This window comes from Dromaius novaehollandiae, chromosome 6 (assembly GCF_036370855.1).
Source record: "Dromaius novaehollandiae isolate bDroNov1 chromosome 6, bDroNov1.hap1, whole genome shotgun sequence".
NCBI classification, from domain to species: Eukaryota; Metazoa; Chordata; class Aves; order Casuariiformes; family Dromaiidae; genus Dromaius; species Dromaius novaehollandiae.
This window is the reverse complement of record NC_088103.1, coordinates 6,398,691-6,420,944: the sequence shown is the minus strand read 5'-3', so window position 1 is coordinate 6,420,944 and position 22,254 is coordinate 6,398,691. Positions and strand designations below refer to the sequence as shown.

Sequence of the window (22,254 nt, the reverse complement as noted above, 5' to 3'; positions counted from 1 at the left end):
CGGGAGTGCAGCGGCCGGTGGAGGCACGGGCCCCTCTGTGGGCCCTGCTGTCTCGCGGGGGCTCCCACGAGGGACCGTCACGGCAGCCCCTCCGCGCCGTGGATTTTACCGTCGCTGCCCAAGCAGTGGGTGAAGAAATGGTGGGTGGATGGGGAATGGGACATCCCTGCCCAAGCCAGTTTCAAATACGGTTAAAACCCCCTGTATTTTGCAGAATTCAAATGGGGACACGACTTGTAAAGGTGACAAACGGAGTGACAAAACACAAAAACACTTCATTCATTTAGCTGTTACTTAAGACTATTCCAAAGGTTTCTGTTTGTGCTGCAGTATGAGACGGGCAAGATTAGCTGCTTTACAGCCTGAGGACAATTTAGGTACAGGCTGTACTGTACACGCTGTCTAGCAGTGCTGTGACTGAACAGGGCCTAAACAAAGGCTTTGCTTACTGGGCCTGTCTATGCCTTTTCCTGCCAGAAGAGTCAACCTTTAAACCTCAGCAAGGCTCCTTTTCACACTGGGTATTACAACTCAGCGCTCAGGACTGGCACCAGCCTCAACCCACCCCTATGAAAGTCATACTAGATTTGAGCAGCTGGCTCAGATTCTGTGGGAGATTGGGTCAGTTTACCACCGCTTCTCTGCACAAGCCTTTCCCACTCTTACCAGATGCAGGCTCAAGCAGCGAGGGACCTGGGCCAGACTGAGACAGAAATGAAGTTAAGGGTGGCAGTGGCTGAGGTCTTGCATGATAAATCATGCAGCTTCCTCAGCCATTCTAGCAAGCTACAGTAAGTATCCTTGTTTTGAAAAGAACTTGCCGAAGCCCTAGCAGCAGCAGCAAAGTATGGAAGGGGCCTTGAATAGTGCAAATTACACTTTAGCTGCAGTAACTTTACAATTACAAATAATTAATTATGCTTCTTCAGCATCAAATTTATCTCTTAAGCCTACAGTGATGCATTTATAGTGATAGGCGCAACGAAAAGGCAAGATACAGCTAGTATGGAAACAGTCGGTTTTTAGAGAAACACATAAAAAGGAGGTGAGAGCTCAGCTGGTGGCTAGATGATGCCCCTGGCAGCTGCAGTTAGGCTGTTTTCCTATTCCCATGCGTCAGGCTGAGCCTGACATTCAAACCTGCTCAAAACCCCATTTTACAGTCCGTCTGACTGACAAGTAAGATGAGAGATGGTATTCTTCAAATGCCTACGCTAGATCTCTACCAAGCAGCAAAGCGTCCTGAATAAAGGAAGGAGACACAGGACTGCTTACAGGGTGGGTTATTCTACCAGTCTGCAGCTTGGGATTTCTCAGGTGTGACAGCTACTGAGATGTGCTGGGAGAACTTCGAAGTCAAACCTGCAACTGAAAAAGGGGTCACTGCTGAAAGGAACCGAGTAGCTGAAGTACTTAAGCTGGCACATGCATAACTTAAATGTTTTAAGAACCCAAGTTGAAGTAAGCAGCACTGTTCACATGTTTAATTTCAAAGCAAGTCCTTGAACTTGATCAGATTTTCACAGAGCTAGCACTGACTTTTGATTTTCTGAAGTAGTAACAGGTAGTCATAGAGTGTATCATTTAATTTGAATGTGGAAAAAAAAAGGTGTCAGCAGCATAAAATTTCCTCTCACTCAGGACCAAGGGAATGGGGAAACATGTTCTTAAGTTTACCAGAACTGCTGCACTCCTGCTGCATTTTCATCGTTCACTACCATAAGGACAGCTACGCTTTGCTGATAGTTACTCTTTATAAAGCACTGCTCCTTTTCCTTTAGAAACTTTCAAGCTCTCTCACTACTCTTTCAGTTATTTTTGTACAGACTAAATCACCTTCCCTCCCTCCCTGTTGAAAGAATACAAAGTATTAGCATCTGCAGTACTGCTTATGTAACTTTTTTTCTCCTTATAATGAACATGACTTGTGGGATTAGAGTTCCATATCCCAGACCTAGTATTTCTTTGCTGTGCCTAATTTCCTATGTGCTTGTGTCAGACTAGTATGTATTTACCATATAATTACTTCTCTTTTTGATATGGGAAAATTCTAAAGCACAAAACAAAAAACAAAACCACCCTCCTCCCCCAAAACCCCACGTTCAGTACTCAGAGATTAAATCACCTCAAACTAACGTGTATTGTGTAAGAGGCATTACACAGCTTGTGTGCATACGGAAGGGACTCCAGTTACAAAGCTATTCTGTGGCTATAAGCTTAGTGGAAATTGTCATCAGAACCTGATATTGTGCGATGGCTGGCTCAAGATGTCTTTATTTTACTTTGCACCTTGTCTCATTTTACACTGTATCTGGCTTTCAATGCCTACCTTTCTTCTACAGCTAAGATACCTGTGACATAGCATATCGTCTCTTAGGGTTTAAGAATCCTCGTTACATATTTATGTAAAATTAGTCCACAATCCATAGTACTGAGAAGAAAATTAAATTATAAAAACCTATTGACTAACATTAGCAAAAAGCTTTGCCACTTACATTTTTTTAACCCTTTGCCTTTATCACATAATTCTACATAAATTTATTAAACTGCTACCAGCAAGAACAGCATAACATTGCTAAATTACATTAAGTCTAAGACCCATTCCCTTCAGTTTTGCAAATCAGAGCACGTGACAAAGCAATACATCACAAAACATATCCTCTTGCCTTAGTCAAAACTACACATATGACACTTCATGGTACAATGCCACAGTGCTGCAGTGGGTCTTCTAGAGAAGATTAAATAGCAGCAAGCCCTCATTACAATGCATAATAGATCAGAAAGCCACAATTTTTCAGAGAGCTTAAAATATGTGGGGCTTAATGAAAGACCAGTTAAGATTCTACTCTATAATTGCTCATATCAGAGGGGAAAAAATATAAAAATAGCATTAAAGGCATTAAATATCCTCAAATAGCAGGATTCATACAAAACAAAGAGTATTCAAACATTTTTACAGTAGTTTACTATCTCCACTAAATGGCACCAGACTTCAAGTGGTAGTGTGAAAGAAAAATCTGTAATATTTTTAATTTTGCCTGAAAATTATTCTAGAAGCAGAATTTCTATCTTCGTATTTGCTGTTAAAAGGAAGAAGTAAATGTGAATTGAATATAGATGAATCTTTAATCTATACATCTTCTGATTTGGTTTGATTCAGCAAGTAGAAAAGATTTTCCATACTCAAGTTATCTACAGATTATGTCTATATATAAAAAATGTGTGGATATATACATTTCATACATACACACACGCTTGTACATATATACACAAACTGGTAATGGATCATCTCCCCTCCACACAGGTGACCCACTGAACCCATGCACCACATCAGAACCTGCTTTAAGGCTACACAGTGTATCGCTTATGGGACAAAACACAGGCAGTTGCTCTTGGTCTGGGCTGTAATTGTTCCACTTCATGATCTATTGGTACTTTTCTAATCGCACAATACTAAATTTCAATAACTTAGAATTTGTTGTATAAAAACAATTCCAGAAACATAACTCCCTTGTTCAAAGAACATCCCCACTCCCACCCCCTTTCATTGTTTTTACTAACCGATTACAGAAGTCAACAAACTAAATCACATCGGAAACTGCAAAAACACTCTTCGATCTTAATCTAAACTAACATGCATCAAAACATTCTGAAGTGTGGCATCCTTTGATTTTCTCATCTTTTCAATTGCCCTGTGTAGATCCTGCTGCTGCACAGGCCGAATTTCATCTTCATCATGGCTTTAAAAGAGGAAAAAAAGAAAAAAAAAGCAAAATAGTGAGTCAGGTGCTGCGTAACAACTACTCAGACAATGAAAAGCAGTCCTTAACAACAGCAGCTCTGATGGAGAGTCAGCATTACGGGAAACATATGCCTCTATCCATGCACGTGGTTTACCTTCAAGAACGGGAGATAATCAGAGGAACATTACAGCAAATAAAGTTACATGCATACAAGAGTGTTTCCAGCATCTAAGCTTGATAATATAATTTAGTAATACAGCTCTCTTGTTAGTGCATGACATCTCAAACTTGTCACTTTGGAACAAATAATCTTATTTTCATAGTCAGAATGAATAAAGGTAACTTATTGATATTCTTTTGTATAGCGGCAATTTCTGAAGAAAAAAAGAGAACCCACTTGTGAATCACAATGTTTAAAACAACCCTAAATTTGCAATGCAAATCAAAAGACACAAACTCATAACTGCACAATATGTAGCACCAAGAGCATTCACAGTTGCTGTTCAGCTATCATAACACAGAGGATAAAACACCTACTTCTCTTCTTCGCAGGCAGAATTAACGTATTCCCTGACACAAAGGAGTGCTGCATCCCGGCACATTTCTTTCAGGTCACTTCCTGAGAAACCATCGGTTTCTTTAGCAACTTCTAGGAGATCTACATGCCTGTCCACCTGTCAAAAAATAAAAGGTAAGAACATAATAACTTTGAAGGCATTTACACTATTCTGCTAGAGTACTCACATAATCGCCTCTAAATATTTTTACTTGCCTTAAGACTTTTCTTTCAGTCTTGCCTTCTAAAAGGAAATTAATTAATTGTCTTGTGTTTTGAACTCTCCAGGTAGTTCATTTCATTAAATGAAACTGATGCTTCATTTAATAAAACTGTAGCTGATAAAAATGAGCAGGCAACTGAAAGCAAACTGTCATATTGGTATATTCTGTTACTTATAAAGTTCCTGTGGGGTTTTGAGAGTCTACTAGATGACACGAGTGGATCGCAGAAATAATGACCCAGTTCCCTGAATGCCTACACAAGTTTCCCGTAACAGCAAAGTTTTTTTGGCTAAGAGCTATTAGACCCTAGTGCATCTTTAGATCTGTAGACAATGAACACTACCTATTGGGCCTCCTTTCACAGCCACAGCCTTTTTCACAATAATGTTATTTGAAAGAGTATATTTTATTCTCATAAACACTTATTTTCACCGGTAACACATTAAGACTGGAAAAAGTTCCTGTTACATTTACATTTTGCTGTTGCCACCTTTCAATGCAAAACAAGAACTCCAAAAACAGTTTTCTGCTGAGTTACTGAACAGCTGTGCCTATTTTATATGACCATGACATGGGGAACTCAGAGGCAGAATAACATGTTTAACTCCATGCATTGGATCAGAGACAGAACTCAGACAAGCAGCCAGAAGAGCCTATATGTCCAGTCAGGACCCAACATTTATCCAGGTCTTTCCAGTACATTTTCCAATGCATCTGTATTTCCTTTTTACAAAAGTTAAAGCCAAACTCGTCTAATGAAAGTGAGGGGGCATGTTTTCTAAGAGGGAATCTCTTCCATGAAATTCGCTAACTGTTCGCTAAAGGCAAAGTCCCGTATGTAATCCATATTCTTTCTAACTATCAGTTCAATTAATCAGCGGACTCCCAGGGAGAACCTGAGAATGCGCTGACATCCACTGAGCACTCTTCAAATTCCCCACCTTCCCTCCGACTTTTCTTGAAAGACAGGAGTTAGAGTGATACTGTCATGTTCGCTCAGATCCTGGACTTGCACTTGAGCCTGGGCTCCCTGATCACCACATTACAACTCTACATGCAGTGCCCTGGTTTAGGTCTGGAGTGAGTCATCTGAGTCCCCAGGCATGGAAATTCATGCAAAATTGGCACCCGGATTACTCTGAAGTGTTCTCCTACAGACACTACAGCCTCGCTGTCTTGATGTGCTTTGCTATAACAACTCCAGCATGATCCTGCACACAAATGCCAAAGCCAGGGATGGTCAACTGTCAATCGGCGTGTAATTGCCTAACCTGGGGCTGAAGGTCATCAGGAACTGAATGGAGCAATGTAGCTGGCTAAGAATAAAAAGCAGGCACTTTGGATACCATGCATTAACAAGGATTTCCCTTGGAGTGAAAAGGAGAAACAAGATCTTAAGACAGGAAGGGAAAACAGAGGGCATGACTACACCCATCATGGGAAAGAGTCTCCCAGAAAGTTTGTTACTCTGGCTGAAAATAAGCTGAGCTTGAGAGATCCGACTCCTCCTCCTATTGGATAACCAATACAGGCTAATTTGTTTCTTAAAACAAGTTACTTTGTGCTGCTGTGATTCACTGCTGGATGCTTGGTATCCCTCACTTTTTTTAAAGTCCTTATTCAGGAGGTGATTTGTGTCTCTGTTCAAGGCCATACAGCCCAGGTGCTGCAACTCAAAGGCCCAGCTGCCAAGGCAAAGGAGCCACAGCGTTCACTTGTACGCATGGGCTGGCTGTTTGCAGATATTCAGGGAGCCAATATAAAAGTCTATCACTTGGATCGCCTCCCTAACAACTCCTGAAAAGAAATTAAAGTCACCATTTGCAAGAGAATTTTAAGTTGTTTGCAATCTTCTGCAAAGAAGCCAGTATTTCCTGCAGGATGCCTTTGGCATTTAGGTGCAGAACCAGAATTGATGCCATGTCCAGCATTTTGCCAGTCATACTATTCACACAATTCAAAATGACCAATCGCAAAATCATTTCCTCAATATCTCAGCCATTCACAAACGATCAACTCACATTAAGCCTCTTAAAGGTTTAAGTTGGTTTTACTAATAAAAGATATCTACCTTTAGGATAGACCTCAATCAACAAATACTTTACAACATTAACGTAATGAGAATTAGTGCTGCCAACTAAGTTCTGTAGAACTTCAGTGGCAGGAACCTCTGTGGCTCCAGGTTCAGGTCCCCAAAAGACCAATAATACTGGTCAAGTTCCACATTCTGCCAAGATACTTCCACTTGCACGCATATCTACTCCTTCTCCACATCTTGGAATACAGACTGCAATATAAACACCATCTAATATTAGTAGCAACATGCACGGAAGGACTTTTCCTCTAAAGAAAATACGAACTTTGAATCAAAATGCAAAAGCAGCACTGTCAAAAAACGTTATTCTTCCTTTCTTAACTAGAGCCAATAGACTACAGAGTTCAAAAAAATTCAGTATCTCTTCTTCCTGAATGAATGCTTCATGATGGCTTGAAATTTCTTCCACTCATCAAAGTGATTTCAAACATGATTCATCTTTGGCAGCTTCAGGGAGACAAATATATTATCTTGTTATATAACAGGGAAATGGAGACAGAGAAATTAAGTAATTTTCCTCAGAGACAGTGTTTCACCAAGAAATCCAAGACTACTACTGCTCTAATACAAGGCTCGTGCTTAAACCAATACACAATTCTACTGCTTTAATTTGAAGCCACACCTAAAACCACAAAAGATTCCCAAATTATAATCAGAAATACTCTAGTAGATAATATATACCTTGCTCCAAGAAAAACAATTATAAAACACATTTTCCACAACTCCGGAGTTTGCGTTCATGACCACAGCAATTCAGGAGAATAATCATTAAGAGAAGACTACTTACGTTTTCATTTTTCAAAATTAGCTTCAAGATTGCTTCTCTCTGTTTCAGAGCCTTAAACAAAAGAGATTAAAGTTATTAAAGGACAAAAATAAACATATGTAACATTTGTCTCAACTTTGCACTGATTGGACCTTCAGTCAAATTTCAGTGACAGACTGATCCCTCAAACGGGAGACAAGGATACACGCTAAGGAAAGCTATCCGATCGTACATGAGGCAAATCACTCAGCAGAAACAGATCTAGGATACTCTGATTTCAGGAGCACATGAAACTAAACATTTGAGCGCATGCATTTATATTAACGATAGGAAAAGAAAAAAAATGCACTGACAGACATTTAGTCTCGCTTTGCCCTAAGCAATAGCAGCTTTTGTCTAAAGTTTCCCAATCATTTTTAATAGAGGATTGACTCCCTAGATCTAGTGGGTGGTTTCAACACATACTCTGCAAAATCAGATGAAAAGGATAAACCACCCTGCTTAAAAAGCCTGTTTAAAAAAATAAATTTAATTCAACAAATCATTATTGGGAAATTTTAAGCAATATTAATCACACACTGTAATGAGGTTATTAAAAGAAACAACTAAGTCCTAAGCATATCCTTACTAACTAAGTAAACAAATCACTACCTGTGTTTTATTTCCCCCAATACCAAACTTGTCCAAAATTCACTTTCCTTAAAAATGAAAAAAAACCACACAGGGCCTCCCCCCCCCGGCCAAGACTCACAGAAATACTTTGTACCTGAACACTCTATCTCAAAAAAACACCTCCAGCTGTCATTTCCATGTGCCTTGCAGATAACTGAGTAATTCTGGGGTGTTCTCATTTCCTAACCTTACCCTACGTGTGAAATCTGCAAGGCTTTAGCCACTCTACGGCAATACTAGGTGTTCAGGCTTTCAGTCCAGAGCACATACGAATGATCTTAGCCCTCCATAAAAGAGACATAACAAAGTACTACAGACAAGAACAAGAGACAAGCGGGCTATAGCAGAATAAGAAAGTTACATGTCCATGCCCTAAGTGATATGCTTTCAGTTTTAATTCTAGCACTCAAGAGAACCAACTCCTGTGGTAACATTCTGAGGAGTATCTGGAGATCATTCATCCTTTTACTCACAGTTCTTGATAGAAAGATGTGAGTAGGTACCAGAATAAACTGCTATTGCCCTTACTAATTCAAGGAAAACTTGAAGGTGAGTTAAGGTTTGTGCAACCCTATGAAGAGGCATCTCAAAAAAGCAGTTACTAGGTTTTAAACACCGTTTCAGCAAGTATCTGCCCCTGAGGACTGACAGACAGTTCTTACAAGACAGATCTGGGAACATGACTTCTCTCTTGCACAATCAGTACTGAAGGAGTAAAACATGCAAAACATGAATAAACAAGGTTATTTCAGTAGCTAGAAGGGAACACTGACAAACACTACTGAACATTTTACAATACTGATACAAAAACGTCTTGTGATAGCACTAAGTGTGCAAATGCTATTAAAATACTTTGACAAGGATGACAATAGCAAAATTTATAGAAAGAATAACATTGTGACAGCTGGCATAATTGATAAAGACATTAATTACTGCCTATTTGGCATAAGTCACGAAAGGTACAAAACCAGTCTTCCAGACTGACTGTTGTGCCCGACTGTAGAAGAGCTTGAGCAGAATGTAAGCTTTGGGATGCAGATTTCATTCCTCTCTTTTCTTCTTGAAAACTATATATTGTGTATCCAGGAACTATAAACAGTAGTCAACACAAACCTGCTTTTTGATACCATCCAACCTAGGTGTCACTGTCCCCAACAAGCAAGTATGCGCATTAATTAGTGTGCTTTTGTGGTTGTTTTTAAGTTAAAACTAAGCTCTCTTCAAAAGGCAAGTATCTTAAGTGCACTGATGGGGAAGGTGAGTTGCGAAGGGCTGAAATAACTAGCAAGACACCCACACAGACTATGAGAAGTGAGCTGCCCCTTAATTTCACAGTGCCACAACCTCTGAATTTCTGTGGTTTTTTAATATGTTGTTTTCTAAAACACTGCTATGGAATTGGTCCTGATACAGATGATGCACTTTTTCGTGTGTCTGTAGCTACCCAGTATCTCCTCACATAATACAGTTAATTGCATTACCTTGCACTAGCGATGAGAGAGCTAAGGGTATGAGAAGCGCAGTCTGTGTTCAGAAAGGAGACAGAAAGGTCAATGGCAAAGCTGAGCCGGAAAACAAAATAGTAGTGCTATTGACCATGGACAGTATCCAGCACTAACTGCCATGAGCTGACACAAGATACCCCCTGGTTTTCTATGAGAAACTTCACTGTAAAAAACAGAATTATATGCACTTCTAAAAAAAAACCTAAAAACAGATCAAAACAGTACCTCATCTCTATTTCTCTGAGAAACGAAGACATACGTTTCCTGGTTGATAATGCACCTGCTTATTGCCCCTAGGCAAATTGTTTAAGCAGAGCTGGCCTGACTTACAGGTTGGTTGATGTGAAACCGAGTCGGCATTCTTCTCATGATTGCAGAGTCAAGATCCTGAGGACGGTTGGTAGCTCCCATCACTATTACCTGTATATAGCAACAGAGAAAACCAGTTAGCCTGAAAGCAGATTTTAAAAACATCATTGTATTGGAGTTTCAAAAACAAACATGTGACTCTTTCAAACTTTATCAAGCACATTAACATTTAAAGAAGTTACATAAGGCTTCTCGGTACTGATTTCAGCAACTGGATTTAAGCAGACAGCTTAAGAAAGTATTGGTACCACAGAGTACCATCCAGGTACAGACCACATGAGTCTGAAGCCTTCTGAGCCTAATTTCAAAGTTCAAGAAACAATCAGTAACCCAAAACTTCTTTTATATAGATGTTGGTGATGTCTGTTTAGTTCCTACTGGGAACTGGGTATAGGAGGAACTTGAAGGGAAACATTTTGTTAAGGTATGAAAAAACTTTGCATTTCTGTGCTGTGTTAAAAAAAGATGCAACTTAACAGCAGTGCATTAGACATGTGTAAGCCAAATTCAACACAAGGAGAGTATTTACCTCACTTGACTGGAATCCAGTTGTTAGTTTAAGAACACATTTATTTCTAGTACACATCAGCCTTGTGTTCTTATTTGTTATTTTAAGTTATGTACAGTGTAAATAATCAGTCAAGAAAATGAATAATGCCAGAGAAATTAACATCCTATCAATACAGCCTCCTGACACACTTCTGTTCTTTCGTTTTGGATCACTGCTCCGCAACTGGCTCTAGCAGCTTCAGTAGCCTGTGCTCAAGCCAGGCTGCATGTCCTGGATCAGAGTGACTCTGCCATCTAGAGGCCTAATTATATGGTGGCAAATTGCTTCAAAAACAAAAACGAGCCAAAAGGCTCATTTTTTAGCCAGGGCTCCGCAATCTACCAAGGCTCCTTCTAGTAGCAGTTATGCACACAAGTTCTTTGCTCTTGCATGTAACAGATCAAGCAGGGGACAGCAAAGATGGTTTGAAGCTCCATCCACGCTCCCTTGATTGTTGAATCAACTGGGTAACAGGCCAGTCTCTGGGGAAGTTAAAGAAATCTTTATGTTCAGCCTGCTTCTTTTTCCCTACCAAAGGCAAAGGAGATAGTGGAACTATGCAGGTACCGGGGAGAACGGCAGATGCACTGAAGAGGCTCCACATGGGGCCTCAGATGACTGGGGCTGAACACATGCTAATGGTTTGGCCGAGCCTGAGTTGCCTCTTGCAAAGAGACATCACTATACCCATATTGTGCTTCCCCGAGGCCTGTGTCAAGGCCAGTGTCGGATCCAAAGTGTTTTTCCTCTGTACTACTGGAACTGAGGAGCCTTCCCAGAACTCAGGAGAAATCCGCCCAGAACTGGCTCGGTCTGCAGGTTCTGCTAACCCGGGCTCCCCAAGGAATGAATGTAGCTATATACTGCTTCCAGACTTGAACAGGCCCTCAAAGCAGCACAGCCTTTTTTGCCAGGCACTGTGCCTGAAGCTCCTTCTGGACTCAAAATTGTGTCCTTGGCAGGTTTAGCCCACCCACAGACAACAGAGCTGAACACACTTTTCAGGTGCAATCAACACAGGAACAAATAACATCCATTACAAGACTTATTTACAATTTCCTCCTAACATTTGGAATTCTTGTCACAGTAACAAAAGCCAAATTTAATCCTTAGTCGAAAGAAATTTGTTTGGCAAGAATCAAACAAGCAACCCAAAGCTCCCGAGGAAACATTTGTAATTAATAAAAGAGTCAAATGAGCTGGCTGTCAAAAATGAGACAATACAGAAATGTCAAAACCACTGTTTAAAGAACACTTCCTGAATAGCAATGACATCTAAGGGAGGAGCCTAAAAATATGGTATTGAAACAAAACAGCTTCAGTTCTTCAGCTGAACCCCCGTCCAAGAAACCTGAATTAACCACAGTGTCTTCAGCCAACTGTTAGTATTGTATTTTATTTACTCCAGTGACCGCCCACTATGCAGAGACATATGAGTAAGGGACAACGATGACTTGTTCAGGCTTAGTATACTGAACTCAAGAGATGGATAAAACCACATATTGTCTTACTGCAGGGAATGAACAGTTTGACTTGCTCCAAGAAGTTGTTGCTATATCGGAAAAAAGATAACACATTAAAATTCTAGAAGGAGTGCGTGCTTGCAAGATCATCTCAACTTCCAGTTAAGTGTTCATACCATTAGCTTCCTAATAACAGTATGCAAACACTCAGATTTAAAGCCCTTATGTATGTATCTTGAATGTGTTCTAATCAGTCCCCAAATCAACTGAAAAGAAGTATTTAGTAGAAGCTGAAGAGAGCAAGAAAAGCAAATTTTATAAAGAACTGATGTACATCACAGGATCAGAACTCATTCACAGAAAATACAGATTTTTACTTCTCAGGTACCAAATTTAATTCAGAGACTACTGCAGCAGTCATTCACAGATACTAGGTCTAAACAAAATAATTATGACCAACCATCCGGTTTTAAAATCAAAGAGAACAAGCAAACAAAAAAACATAAAACCAGAAAAAACACCCCCTCCCCCCAAAACATGCTTCTGCTTGACACTTGCAGAAAAAGGCTGAAAGCTTAAAACTTGGAGAATGAACACCCTTTTTAAAGGCATTAGAAAAGGGTGCTCCAGGTGATAGCTCAGAAACATACCAAGAGGTATTTGTTCTACCCTAGATTGGAGTCAATTGCATCAGTTTTTTTTTTTTTTTAAGCATCAGCAGCTATATTTTTTCCAAAATATAATATTGCCGGTGAGGCAATGAAAGGGGAAGATAAGCAGAGGGAGGAATACAGAACTGAAGCATGGCTCCATTTAGCAGAATTTGTCTTTTGATAAAATCAGTTTTCCTACCCCTTCAAATTAACTCAAATAAAGGAAATTTGCTAGTCTACTGCTTTTCTGAAGAGAAAAAAACCCTGCAACTAGCATACATACTCAGATCTTTCAATAGCTTTCCTGAAATCAAGGATTCACTTCACCTGGAAAAAATACTGTTGACAAGATTTTTTTCAAAGCAATTTAAAATTCCTAATTTTGACAGCTCAAAGTTTACAGCTGTATTATTCACGCTTAGGAGACTTCTGAAAAGAGTACCTCTTACATTAAAAAGCAAGCAAAAACACTCAAGAAAACCCCACATAAAAACAGTCTTCTCAAGAACAGAAAGATCCATTAAGGTAACTCATCTCATTCCCACAATACATGGTAATCACTAGCATTAACAGGTAGACAAACTCTTGGCAATTACTACATGCAGTATGCTACCCTTTCCCAAATACTGCAATGCACAGTAACTTAGAAGAAAGGATTATATTACTTTTCATACCATCCTCTCTACTTACCTGACAATTATAATCAGTGTCCAGACCATCCCACAGACTCATGAACTGAGCTTTCATCATAGCTGTAGCTTCGTGGTCAGAACTTGAACGACTTCGTAAGAAGGAGTCTGTATTAAAGGATTCAGTAAAGCGGTTTACTTTCAATCAAGCCATAGAAACTGTGCACCGTTTTATTTCTCATGTGCAGACCTACGTTATTCTGTCTCTCATGAATATTTTTTTAATAAACATTGTCAACAAACGAAAAATATTTCTTATGACAAAGGATGAGAATGTGGAATCTTACTACAGTTTTAAACACTTTTTCCAGTCACGTTACTTAAGTATGTACCTATCACAAGAAATTGTCCCAAATCTTGTGTTTATTGCAAGAGCTTCAAATTTTCACTTTCCTGAATTCATGGAAAATTCAACTTTCACCTTAATTGCTCATACAGAGTTTGAACACTCAGCATAGGCAAGCTAGAAGACACCAAAGCACAGGAGAAGAGCAAGTTGCTGTTCTCCTGAACAGCAGTGACATAAAGTGGACTCTACAGTCTGTTATGCAGCACTCTAATTCGCTAGTCGTTGCCTAAAGAACTTCCAACAGCTAGCAAAAACCCACATTTCTCATATCTGTATGAAAGAAAAAAGCATCTGAAGAAAATAACCTTTTCGTGAACTGAAAACAGGGAGAGAGTAAAAGCTTCAACACATTCTATTTCTATAAACTGCATGACTGATTCTAAGAAGAACCAGTGCTAAGGGACAATGAGCAATTTTCACCGAAGTTCAGAGCAACTTAAATAGTAATGTGACAAGTCTACATGCACTGAACAATTGGCACCTTTGCTGTCTTCCTAACTGAAGTTTTCCTGCTATTTCTTCAGCCTTATTAGACTATTACTCCTGATCCCATATTTTCCCATATTTACTCCTAATCCCATATTTTCTTCTCTATTATGTTCCCTCTTGGCAAAAACTACTCAGTGTTAAAGTATATTTGGTGATGAATTTCCTGAATAGACAGTTACCTTTATGGAAGAAAAGCTTCCTGCAAGAACCAGCTTAGCCCAACCAAAAATAAGCAGCAACCTGTTCTACTGTAATTTCCTCCACTGACACTAAAAAGAATACACTATTTTTCCTATTTCGTCATCACTGCTTTTCTATACTATTCATACGACTAAACCTGGTTCTATTATCATTCTTTCTGATGAACAGGTGGCACTAGACAAATACACCCATCAACTTGAGCTTTGTTACAGTTACTTACAAAGCAGATAGATTTTTACCTATTTCGTCAATAAAAATGATGGACGGTTGGAGTTTTATAGCAAGGGAGAAGACAGCAGCAGCCAGTTTTTGAGACTCTCCATACCATTTGTCAGTCAGCGTTGAAGGCTGCAGGTTAATAAATCGACAACCTGCTTCCTTTGCTGTAGCTTTGGCAATCAGTGTTTTACCGCAACCAGGAGGGCCATAGAGAAGTACTCCTGAAAAAGCAATGGTGTTAATGATCTCTCATCACAGTACGCAAAACACACTTTGGTATAATAGACATGATTGTGTATGGGCTTGTATTTTACCCAAGTTTTAAAAGATGTGAAAACAAGTACGTAGTGTTCCATCAAATCAAACACTTTAATGTTAGTTTTTTAAGATACCCTTATGATAAGATAAAAATAAGAATATCTAAAAACGGATGCAATCAAATCGAAGAGAGACATTTGTTTGAAAGATGACTGTTCTATTTCTGTGCCTGTAAATTTAAGATAAAATTGAAAAAATACCTATTTATTTTCTATGAGCGTTTGATAGGCCTTTTTTACAGTCGGCATCAAGCTTGCTAATAAAATATATCCCAGAGGAAAAAAGAGGGAGCCCACATAAATAAACAACCCATTTTTAAAATAGGACATCTCATATTCTTTTAAAATTTGTCATACTGGAACAAATTACACTAGTTCACTTCTAACACAGATGTAAAGAAAACAATTTAAAGAAAAAAAAATAATTCAAACAAGCCAGAAACAGAGAATTACTAGAGTTTTTTTTCTGTTAATGTGACTGATGACCATAAACAACACAATCTCTCTGAAGTGACTTTCTATTAACACATGATGCAAGCCACTAATAAAAGTGGGGACCCTGCCCTGTGTGGAAAGTCTGGTTAAAAATAGATGAATAAATAATAATTTTTTTCCTTCAGCTTATTAGATCATGACATTAAAGTAATTTTCCAGATGGTTTCAATCTGTGACTTAAACAGAAAGTAGTCTGGAAAAACTAAAGCAACTACAAAAGTGCTTCAGTTATTTGATTTAGTACATGAAACAAAGAAGAGATAGTCATGGATATACGTAGTAATTAACAGTATTCAGAAGATTTTCAGAAGACAAAATTCCAAGGATCATAGCAAAAAAATAAAACTTTGTCATTCTGTCCAACAATTTAGGTTCAATTTCTGCTTGTTTTCAATAACATACAGCAAACAGGGCATTCTAGTAGAGATACTCCAACTTCTGTTTTACTATTGGAAAGTTAATGTCACCCTCCAGTTTCCCTCCTGCCTCAATACTGTCCAACTAAATTCCAGGGAAAGTCAAAGGATCTCCAGAATAAAACCGATATCCCTGTCTGTATGAACAACTGGAATTTCCAGGACTAGAACAGAGAGATATCTGCAAGATTAGCTGACAGTGAGTGCTCATATTTATGACTTTTGTTTCTATGACACAATAGAAATACCAACAAAGCGTACAAATATTTCTAACTTGTACAACAGAGTCACAGCTCACCTGAGCCAAAGGGCATGATTAGGTATAAAAAGAAAAAAGCCCGAAATTAAAATCCAATTAAAAACATGGACTACATAGATTAATGCAACAAACAAATTGTAACTTCAATAACTAAAGAACAATTATTGCTTCATTATTAAGATGAAACTTATTCACTAGAATGTTACTTTTTTACCAAGGGAAGAGGGATAACCATGACCTCGAGGATTTTCCCTGGCAATCAGTCCTAACTGTTACTTTGGATAACCGTTAACCCATTTCCTCTTTTCTTTTTGGGTAATCATAACTTTTTTTCTTTTAATATCAATAGATAAGTCTGTACCATTTCCTTCCTACCTTTTGGTGGCTGTAAGAGTCTGGAATTCTCAAACAAATATTTCTTTTTGATGGGCAAAATGACTGTGTCTTTCAAATCTGTAATAACATCATCCAAGCCTGCAATATCACTCCAGGTTACCTGATATGGAAAAACAGTATTAGAAGTGATCTTTATAGTCCCTGCCAATAGAAAATACACAGATTTTTAAGGTGGCCTCATAAAAGCTTCAAAGTAGTGTAAAGCCTCGAATTAAGTGATTAGAAAACCCACTCTGTAACGATGCAATTTTAGTATCAAATTACAGAATTACTTTCTGTATATTTTCACACACATACATATGTATGACACATAAAACCATCCAAGGTCAAAACCAAGATCTTCTATGTCTGAAGTGCTCGTATGGGAAACAGGGACAACTGTGCAGAGAACAGTCTCTTACATGCATACTAAGTGGGTCTACGAGATGTGCAGCAATGCTCATTTCATATTCGGTAAGCTTGACATTTTTCACTCCAATCTGCTTCATTAGCTTTTCAGCCTGGAGGAAGAAAAAAAAAAAACAAAACCAAGAAAATTAGACGAAGAAATTGGTTAGCTAATTCAAAAATTTGTTTTTAAAGAGCTCCTATTTTGAGTCTGAAAGTTAGAAATGAGCTTCTCAGTAAGTCACATTTGAAAATAGCTTAAATCATTCTAAAGTAGAAGGCTCTGCTATTTCCCAATGACTTACTAGTCACTTGTGTGAAACTAAATCACGTCTAAGTTCCCGTCAGATAAGTGTCACACCAACTCCCCTCATCCCCTCAAATCTACAAGTCATATATTGTGACCTGAAAAGCAATCAAAACAAACATTAAAACACTGTTTGCTGTCCAAAACAGGGCTAACATATAGGTAACCCCAGCACAGAACCACTTCCATAAGCTGTGTGGGAGTTTCTAAAGCTGATATAGATATATTATTAAAGCCAATTAGTTCCTACAAACTTTGTATAATATTCAGACAGAAAGCCTGGAACTTGTCATTAAAGATAACTCTAGAGATCTTTCACATTTCTATGTTACCTTCATTCACAACCCTGCAAATAACATAAACACATTTTTAAGGAAAATACCATTTGTGTTATTCTAAAAAAGACTGTATCAAGGAGAGAGTCATATATTTTTAAGAAAAAAAGAAAAAAGATAATACATAGAAGTTAGTCAATTTTTTCCTCTGTATTCAGTATTTTCTTTCGCTCCATTTAAAAGGAAAAGTCATTTGTTGTGTCAACACACTTTCACAATTCAGTTTCTCTTTACACTCAATTTTGCGGTTAAGTCTGACATGCTTTTGGGATATTGCAATCTCTTATATAATTGTTGGCATCAGCACAGATTGTGAAAGCTGACTTTTCAAGCTCGGCCAAATTTTTAACTAAAGATTTCATTAAAAAAAACAACCCCTCTCTGCCCCAGAAGAGAGTTAGGTTGCTCAAAACTGCTGTTTGAATCTGTCAAGTTTGATTCGTGTCAGCCAGAAAACAGAAAAAAAAAAAGTTGCAATGTTTCAACATTTTCCGAAGGAAACACTTGGAATTTTTTCTGAAATGCACCCAAATCTTTTCTCAAAGCATTAACTCCCATGAATCATTCTAGTTCAGTATAAAGGATGAGGCTTTTCACTTTTTTCCCTCCCCTTTCCAGGGCATTTTGACCTCTACTGGGAAAGGTGCAGGCAAGGTGCATGCTACTCTTAAAAAGGAAACTGGAAAGTAGAGTTCCTTTTTGTCATGAGTAACTACAATCTCTGCTTTTGCCATTAACCTGTAATTGTGAAAAAGCAGCACAGAATTACGTCGCTTCTGCTCAAGGTTTTAAAATGCATCCAAGAGACTGATGAGAGCATTATTTAATGCTACTGCTGCTTAGCAAAGCTGTCAAAAGCAGAAGAGACACTGGGACCACACATCTGCAGATGCTTCAAGACAACATCACACTACAGTTGAGCAGTTTTTCACCACTGCAAGCTACACATTTCATCTTATTACAAACTGTAAGCACTGAAAATGCTAATAGTGTAGATCCTGACATTTACTAAGCAACATCTCTTTCTAATTTTTTGATTTCTCCACATCCACATGCTTTTGTTGATTCTTTTGCTGGTTATTCCAAGTCCAGTTTTCAGCTAACAAATTTCTGTGTATAAAGAGTAGTTAATGAGATAGCATTTTACAGAAATATTTATGTCGAAAACCCTACCTGTTTCTGAGCTTCTACTTTTTGCTTTCTGGTTGGATCAATGGCATCTACCATCCATTTAATGGTAAAATACGTTACGGCACCAAATATTGTTAAACGAAAAATTAAACCGACCACTTCATTCCGACTCAGGGGACGTGAAAATGCTTCAGCGTGTACCATTTTGCCTCTCAACCCTAAATGTAAAAATGCAAGATGGAATGAATGAATGAAAGAAAGAAAGAAAGTCATTAAAATTGAGAAAATCTCTGCCTTATATTTAAACATCATTTTATAAAAACTTATTTTCCATGCAGAAAGTGGGCATAAAGTTTACCATGAAGTATCTCAACGGTAGCACAATGCCAAAATATTAAATTGGATAAGATTAAAATGCACAGCACTGAGTATATGATGATGTGGTTTCATTTCCATTTTTCTTAAGCAGAAAGCAAACAGCAGTAAAAATTTGAGGCCTTACCTCTGTGATTGAATAAATTCAAAAAGGTCCTGATTTCAGTCTTCCCTCAAGAAATCTACATTCCTTTCAGCTCTACAATACCTTACTAAGAAAGATTATTTTATTTCAGTGCCAAGTTTATATTCTCATTAAGGCTGAAATTTTATCACTATTATTGACTTCACAATGCAAAGTCACGGAGACAAAGACAACTACATTATTTAAATACGGAATTCTTTTCCCTAAGAGGAAACCTAAAAGGAAAGCACCGAAGTGTCACATTCAAAAAAGATTTATGACATGTTTTTGGGTATGACAAGGTTAAGAGTTGGAATCTGCATCGAAGAGCATGTATCTCTAGTCTTTTGAGCTATTAATATCTCTAGAAAATTGAAAATGCTGGATGTGGCACATAGCTATCAAGGGAAAACTCTGACTGCTGTAGGAGCCAAAACCAGAAAGTATAGCTTCTTCAAATTAAGGGAGCTTGCTAGATGTGAAGAAAAACTCTTTCTAAAACATACAAAAATGAATTAAAAATTGAAGTCCTCTTTTGATGGTCTACTTTCTACTGAACTGGCAGGATCTCCGTTTGAGAATCGCAAAAGCCCTACTCATTCGCTGCCTGATTTTTCTGTGGCAAGGGCAAAATCAGTGACAATTCCTTTGGCAGCTTCAAACATTCCCTGGCTGATCTCCAAACTGAGCTGTCAGCCAGGGAAACGCTGGACTACCTACAGCCAAAATATCCTTGAATTCCCTCTCTCTTGGCTGGCAGTCATGTTATGTTGACCCCACATTCAGATAAATGCAATAGTAATGCCATACCATAGATTTGATTTAAAGGGATTCAGCAGCCTGAAATTAGAAGGAGCACCATTAAATGTTTTTCAAAAGTTTTCAAGAGCTCGCTATGATATTCCAGTGTTGACTGTTAAAGCACTTCTGGTTCTGTATCTACAATTTACAAATTAAGAATGTTTCTGTACATTAAGAATGTTTCTGTGGAATGTTTCTACTTGGAAATTAGTTAATCTGTTTAGGCATCCAAAAAACTAATCAGAACTAGTAGATTCAGCATATTCTCTTAAAATTCATTGGTTAAAATAAAAGAGATAAACATTCACTGACGAAAACAGCTTCAAAAAAATTTCTTTTGCAAACCTTGCCCTGAATGCTAATTGTAAAAAAAGCTTTAACAGAAGAGACTTTTAAGCCTTTCTAAATGTTTTGAAGTTCTGTTTACACTGAATTAATTTTAGCATTCTTCTCTACACAGATCACTGAAATAACAGCAAAGACGGTTAACTGAATGCCAGACTACAGTTCTGTAGAGCTACCGCTACATTTTCATTATATATTAGAATAGTTCATTGCTGTTGTTTTTTATATAGTTCTGCTTGTCTGCATACCAACATTTCAAACAAAAAATGGAGAAGCTGTGCTGGTTCCTTTTCTCTTCTGTAGCATGACTAGAGGGGAAGTTAGGTAACTTCTAAGAATTTCTTGGCTCCCCTTGAACACTTAAAAGCAAGAGCAAACGCTTTGTTTTCAAGTCTGTAAGTACACATAATAGCTGAAAAAGTCCTGGTTGGAAATACTCGCCCTGGGAGGAATCAGAGAGGAGAACTGAGCTGATACAACACTTGCAGTCCCTATCCTAGCCCCATTGCTCTTGTGCACTCCCCGCTGCTTCCCTTGTGCCCGCTCTGGTGCTTGTTTAATACCCTCCCTCGCCTTTTGGCAAGCCAGTTCAGCTCACCAGACTAGCGGAAAAAGCCTGAAAAGGATTACATTTCTGCAAGGTGGGTGAGATGAATCATGCCACCAAGGGTCTGATGAGCACCCAAACCGATAAAAGGGAAGGGGCAGGATGGCAGGGGCAGGAGAGGGACCACCCTTTGTGGCACCTGTGAACACTAGGGTGCTTCCGCTGTCCCAGGGCGCTCTCCCCGAAGGGTGCCTGCGGTTCTCCGGCTTGCAGCCTGCCAGGCCCGGCCCTGGGCTGGAGCACCCGGTGCCAGGGCAGGGGCAGGAAGGGGGTAAAAGAGCAAATGCCCTTTCAGCTACAGCCTCGCAGCCAGCTGAAGGCTGTCAGGCCTTGATCGGGACCGGCTTCTGCCATCCCGGTGACCCAGGGCCGCCAGGGCAGTACGCTGCCCCTCCGCATGCTTCCCCCCCTCGGAGGAGCAGGCCTGAGGCCGCCGCTGAGGTGAGGGGCGCCCGCCGCCAAGGACGCGCAGAGGACGCGGCAACGGCAGAGACAGCCCGGCCGGGACGGGGGGAGACAAGCACGGCCGCCCCGGAACGGCCTGGCGCGGGGAGGGGAAAGAGGCCTCGCCGCAGCCGTTACAGCCAGGGCGAGGGGTCGCGCGCCATTTAAAGGCGGGGAGGGGCGGCGGAGCGGCCGTTACAGCCGGGGGAGCGCGCGCGCCGCGGCCGTTAGAGCCGGGGGAGGGGGGCGGGGGGAGCGCGCGCCGCGGCCGTTAGAGCCGGGGGAGGGGGGGACAGGGGGGAGCGCGCGCCGCGGCCGTTAGAGCTGGGGGAGGGGGGCGGGGGGAGCGCGCGCCGCGGCCGTTAGAGCCGGGGGAGGGGGGGACAGGGGGGAGCGCGCGCCGCGGCCGTTAGAGCTGGGGGAGGGGGGCGGGGGGAGCGCGCGCCGCGGCCGTTAGAGCCGGGGGAGGGGGGGACAGGGGGGAGCGCGCGCCGCGGCCGTTAGAGCTGGGGAAGGGGGGGACAGGGGGGAGCGCGCGCCGCGGCCGTTACGGGCAGGGAAAGGAAGGGGTCGCGCGCCAGCAGAGGGCTAGGCCGGGGGTGGCGACGCGCCGGGGCCGCGCCGAGGCGGCCGGCGATGCGAAAGCGAAAGCGGGCGCTGGTTCAGGGCCGGCCCCGCCGCCCGTGACCTTCCCGCGGCCTGGCAGGTGCCGGCGCGGGAGCGGGGCGCGGCGGCCGGCGGACACTCACTCCTCCTGCTCCTCCCCACCCGCCCCCCTCCGCGCCCGCTCTCTCACATGGACGCGCTAGCCGGCGGGTCGCGGCGGCCGGACGAGAGGAAGGCGGCGGTCAGCAGCCCGGCCCCTGGGCGCCTCGCTCGGCGGCGGCCGCGTCCCTCGTTTCCGGCCTCCGGCCGGCTTCCGCGGCCCAGCACGAAGGTTCCGCCCGCGACGGGGAGCGGGCTGGGGCGCCG

The 22,254-nt window shown here is 40.7% G+C and overlaps 1 protein-coding gene across 2 annotated transcripts; it reads right to left on the bottom strand.

The window, feature by feature from the left end:
* Positions 1-2,258: 2,258 nt before the first annotated feature.
* ATAD1 (ATPase family AAA domain containing 1) lies at positions 2,259-22,214 on the bottom strand. 2 transcript variants are annotated; one of them, XM_026097374.2, is made up of 10 exons: positions 22,079-22,214; positions 18,629-18,804; positions 16,828-16,926; positions 16,406-16,526; positions 14,564-14,764; positions 13,287-13,393; positions 9,892-9,981; positions 7,406-7,456; positions 4,281-4,417; positions 2,259-3,740 (listed from the first exon to the last, which is right to left on the bottom strand). In XM_026097374.2, the coding sequence occupies exons 2-10, from the start codon at positions 18,788-18,790 to the stop codon at positions 3,620-3,622; spliced, it is 1,089 nt and encodes a 362-aa protein (XP_025953159.1). In that variant the 5' UTR covers positions 18,791-18,804; positions 22,079-22,214; the 3' UTR covers positions 2,259-3,619. The 2 variants fall into 2 exon arrangements, with proteins under 2 accessions (XP_025953159.1, XP_064369622.1); XM_064513552.1 differs by lacking the exon at positions 22,079-22,214 and adding an exon at positions 22,032-22,050.
* Between the last annotated feature and the right edge of the window lie 40 nt (positions 22,215-22,254).

What these genes read in the sequence shown, in the direction of transcription:
- ATAD1 (XM_026097374.2), bottom strand. Translation starts at nt 18,790, where the DNA reads ATGGTACACGCTGAAGCATTTTCACGTCCCCTGAGTCGGAATGAAGTG. An exon ending in TAGACCCACTTAGTATGCAT is followed by an intron (nt 16,527 to 16,827) that starts GTAAGAGACTGT and finishes TTTCCATATCAG; the next exon opens with GTAACCTGGAGTGATATTGC. An exon ending in ACACTGATTATAATTGTCAG is followed by an intron (nt 9,982 to 13,286) that starts GTAAGTAGAGAG and finishes TGCTATATACAG; the next exon opens with GTAATAGTGATGGGAGCTAC.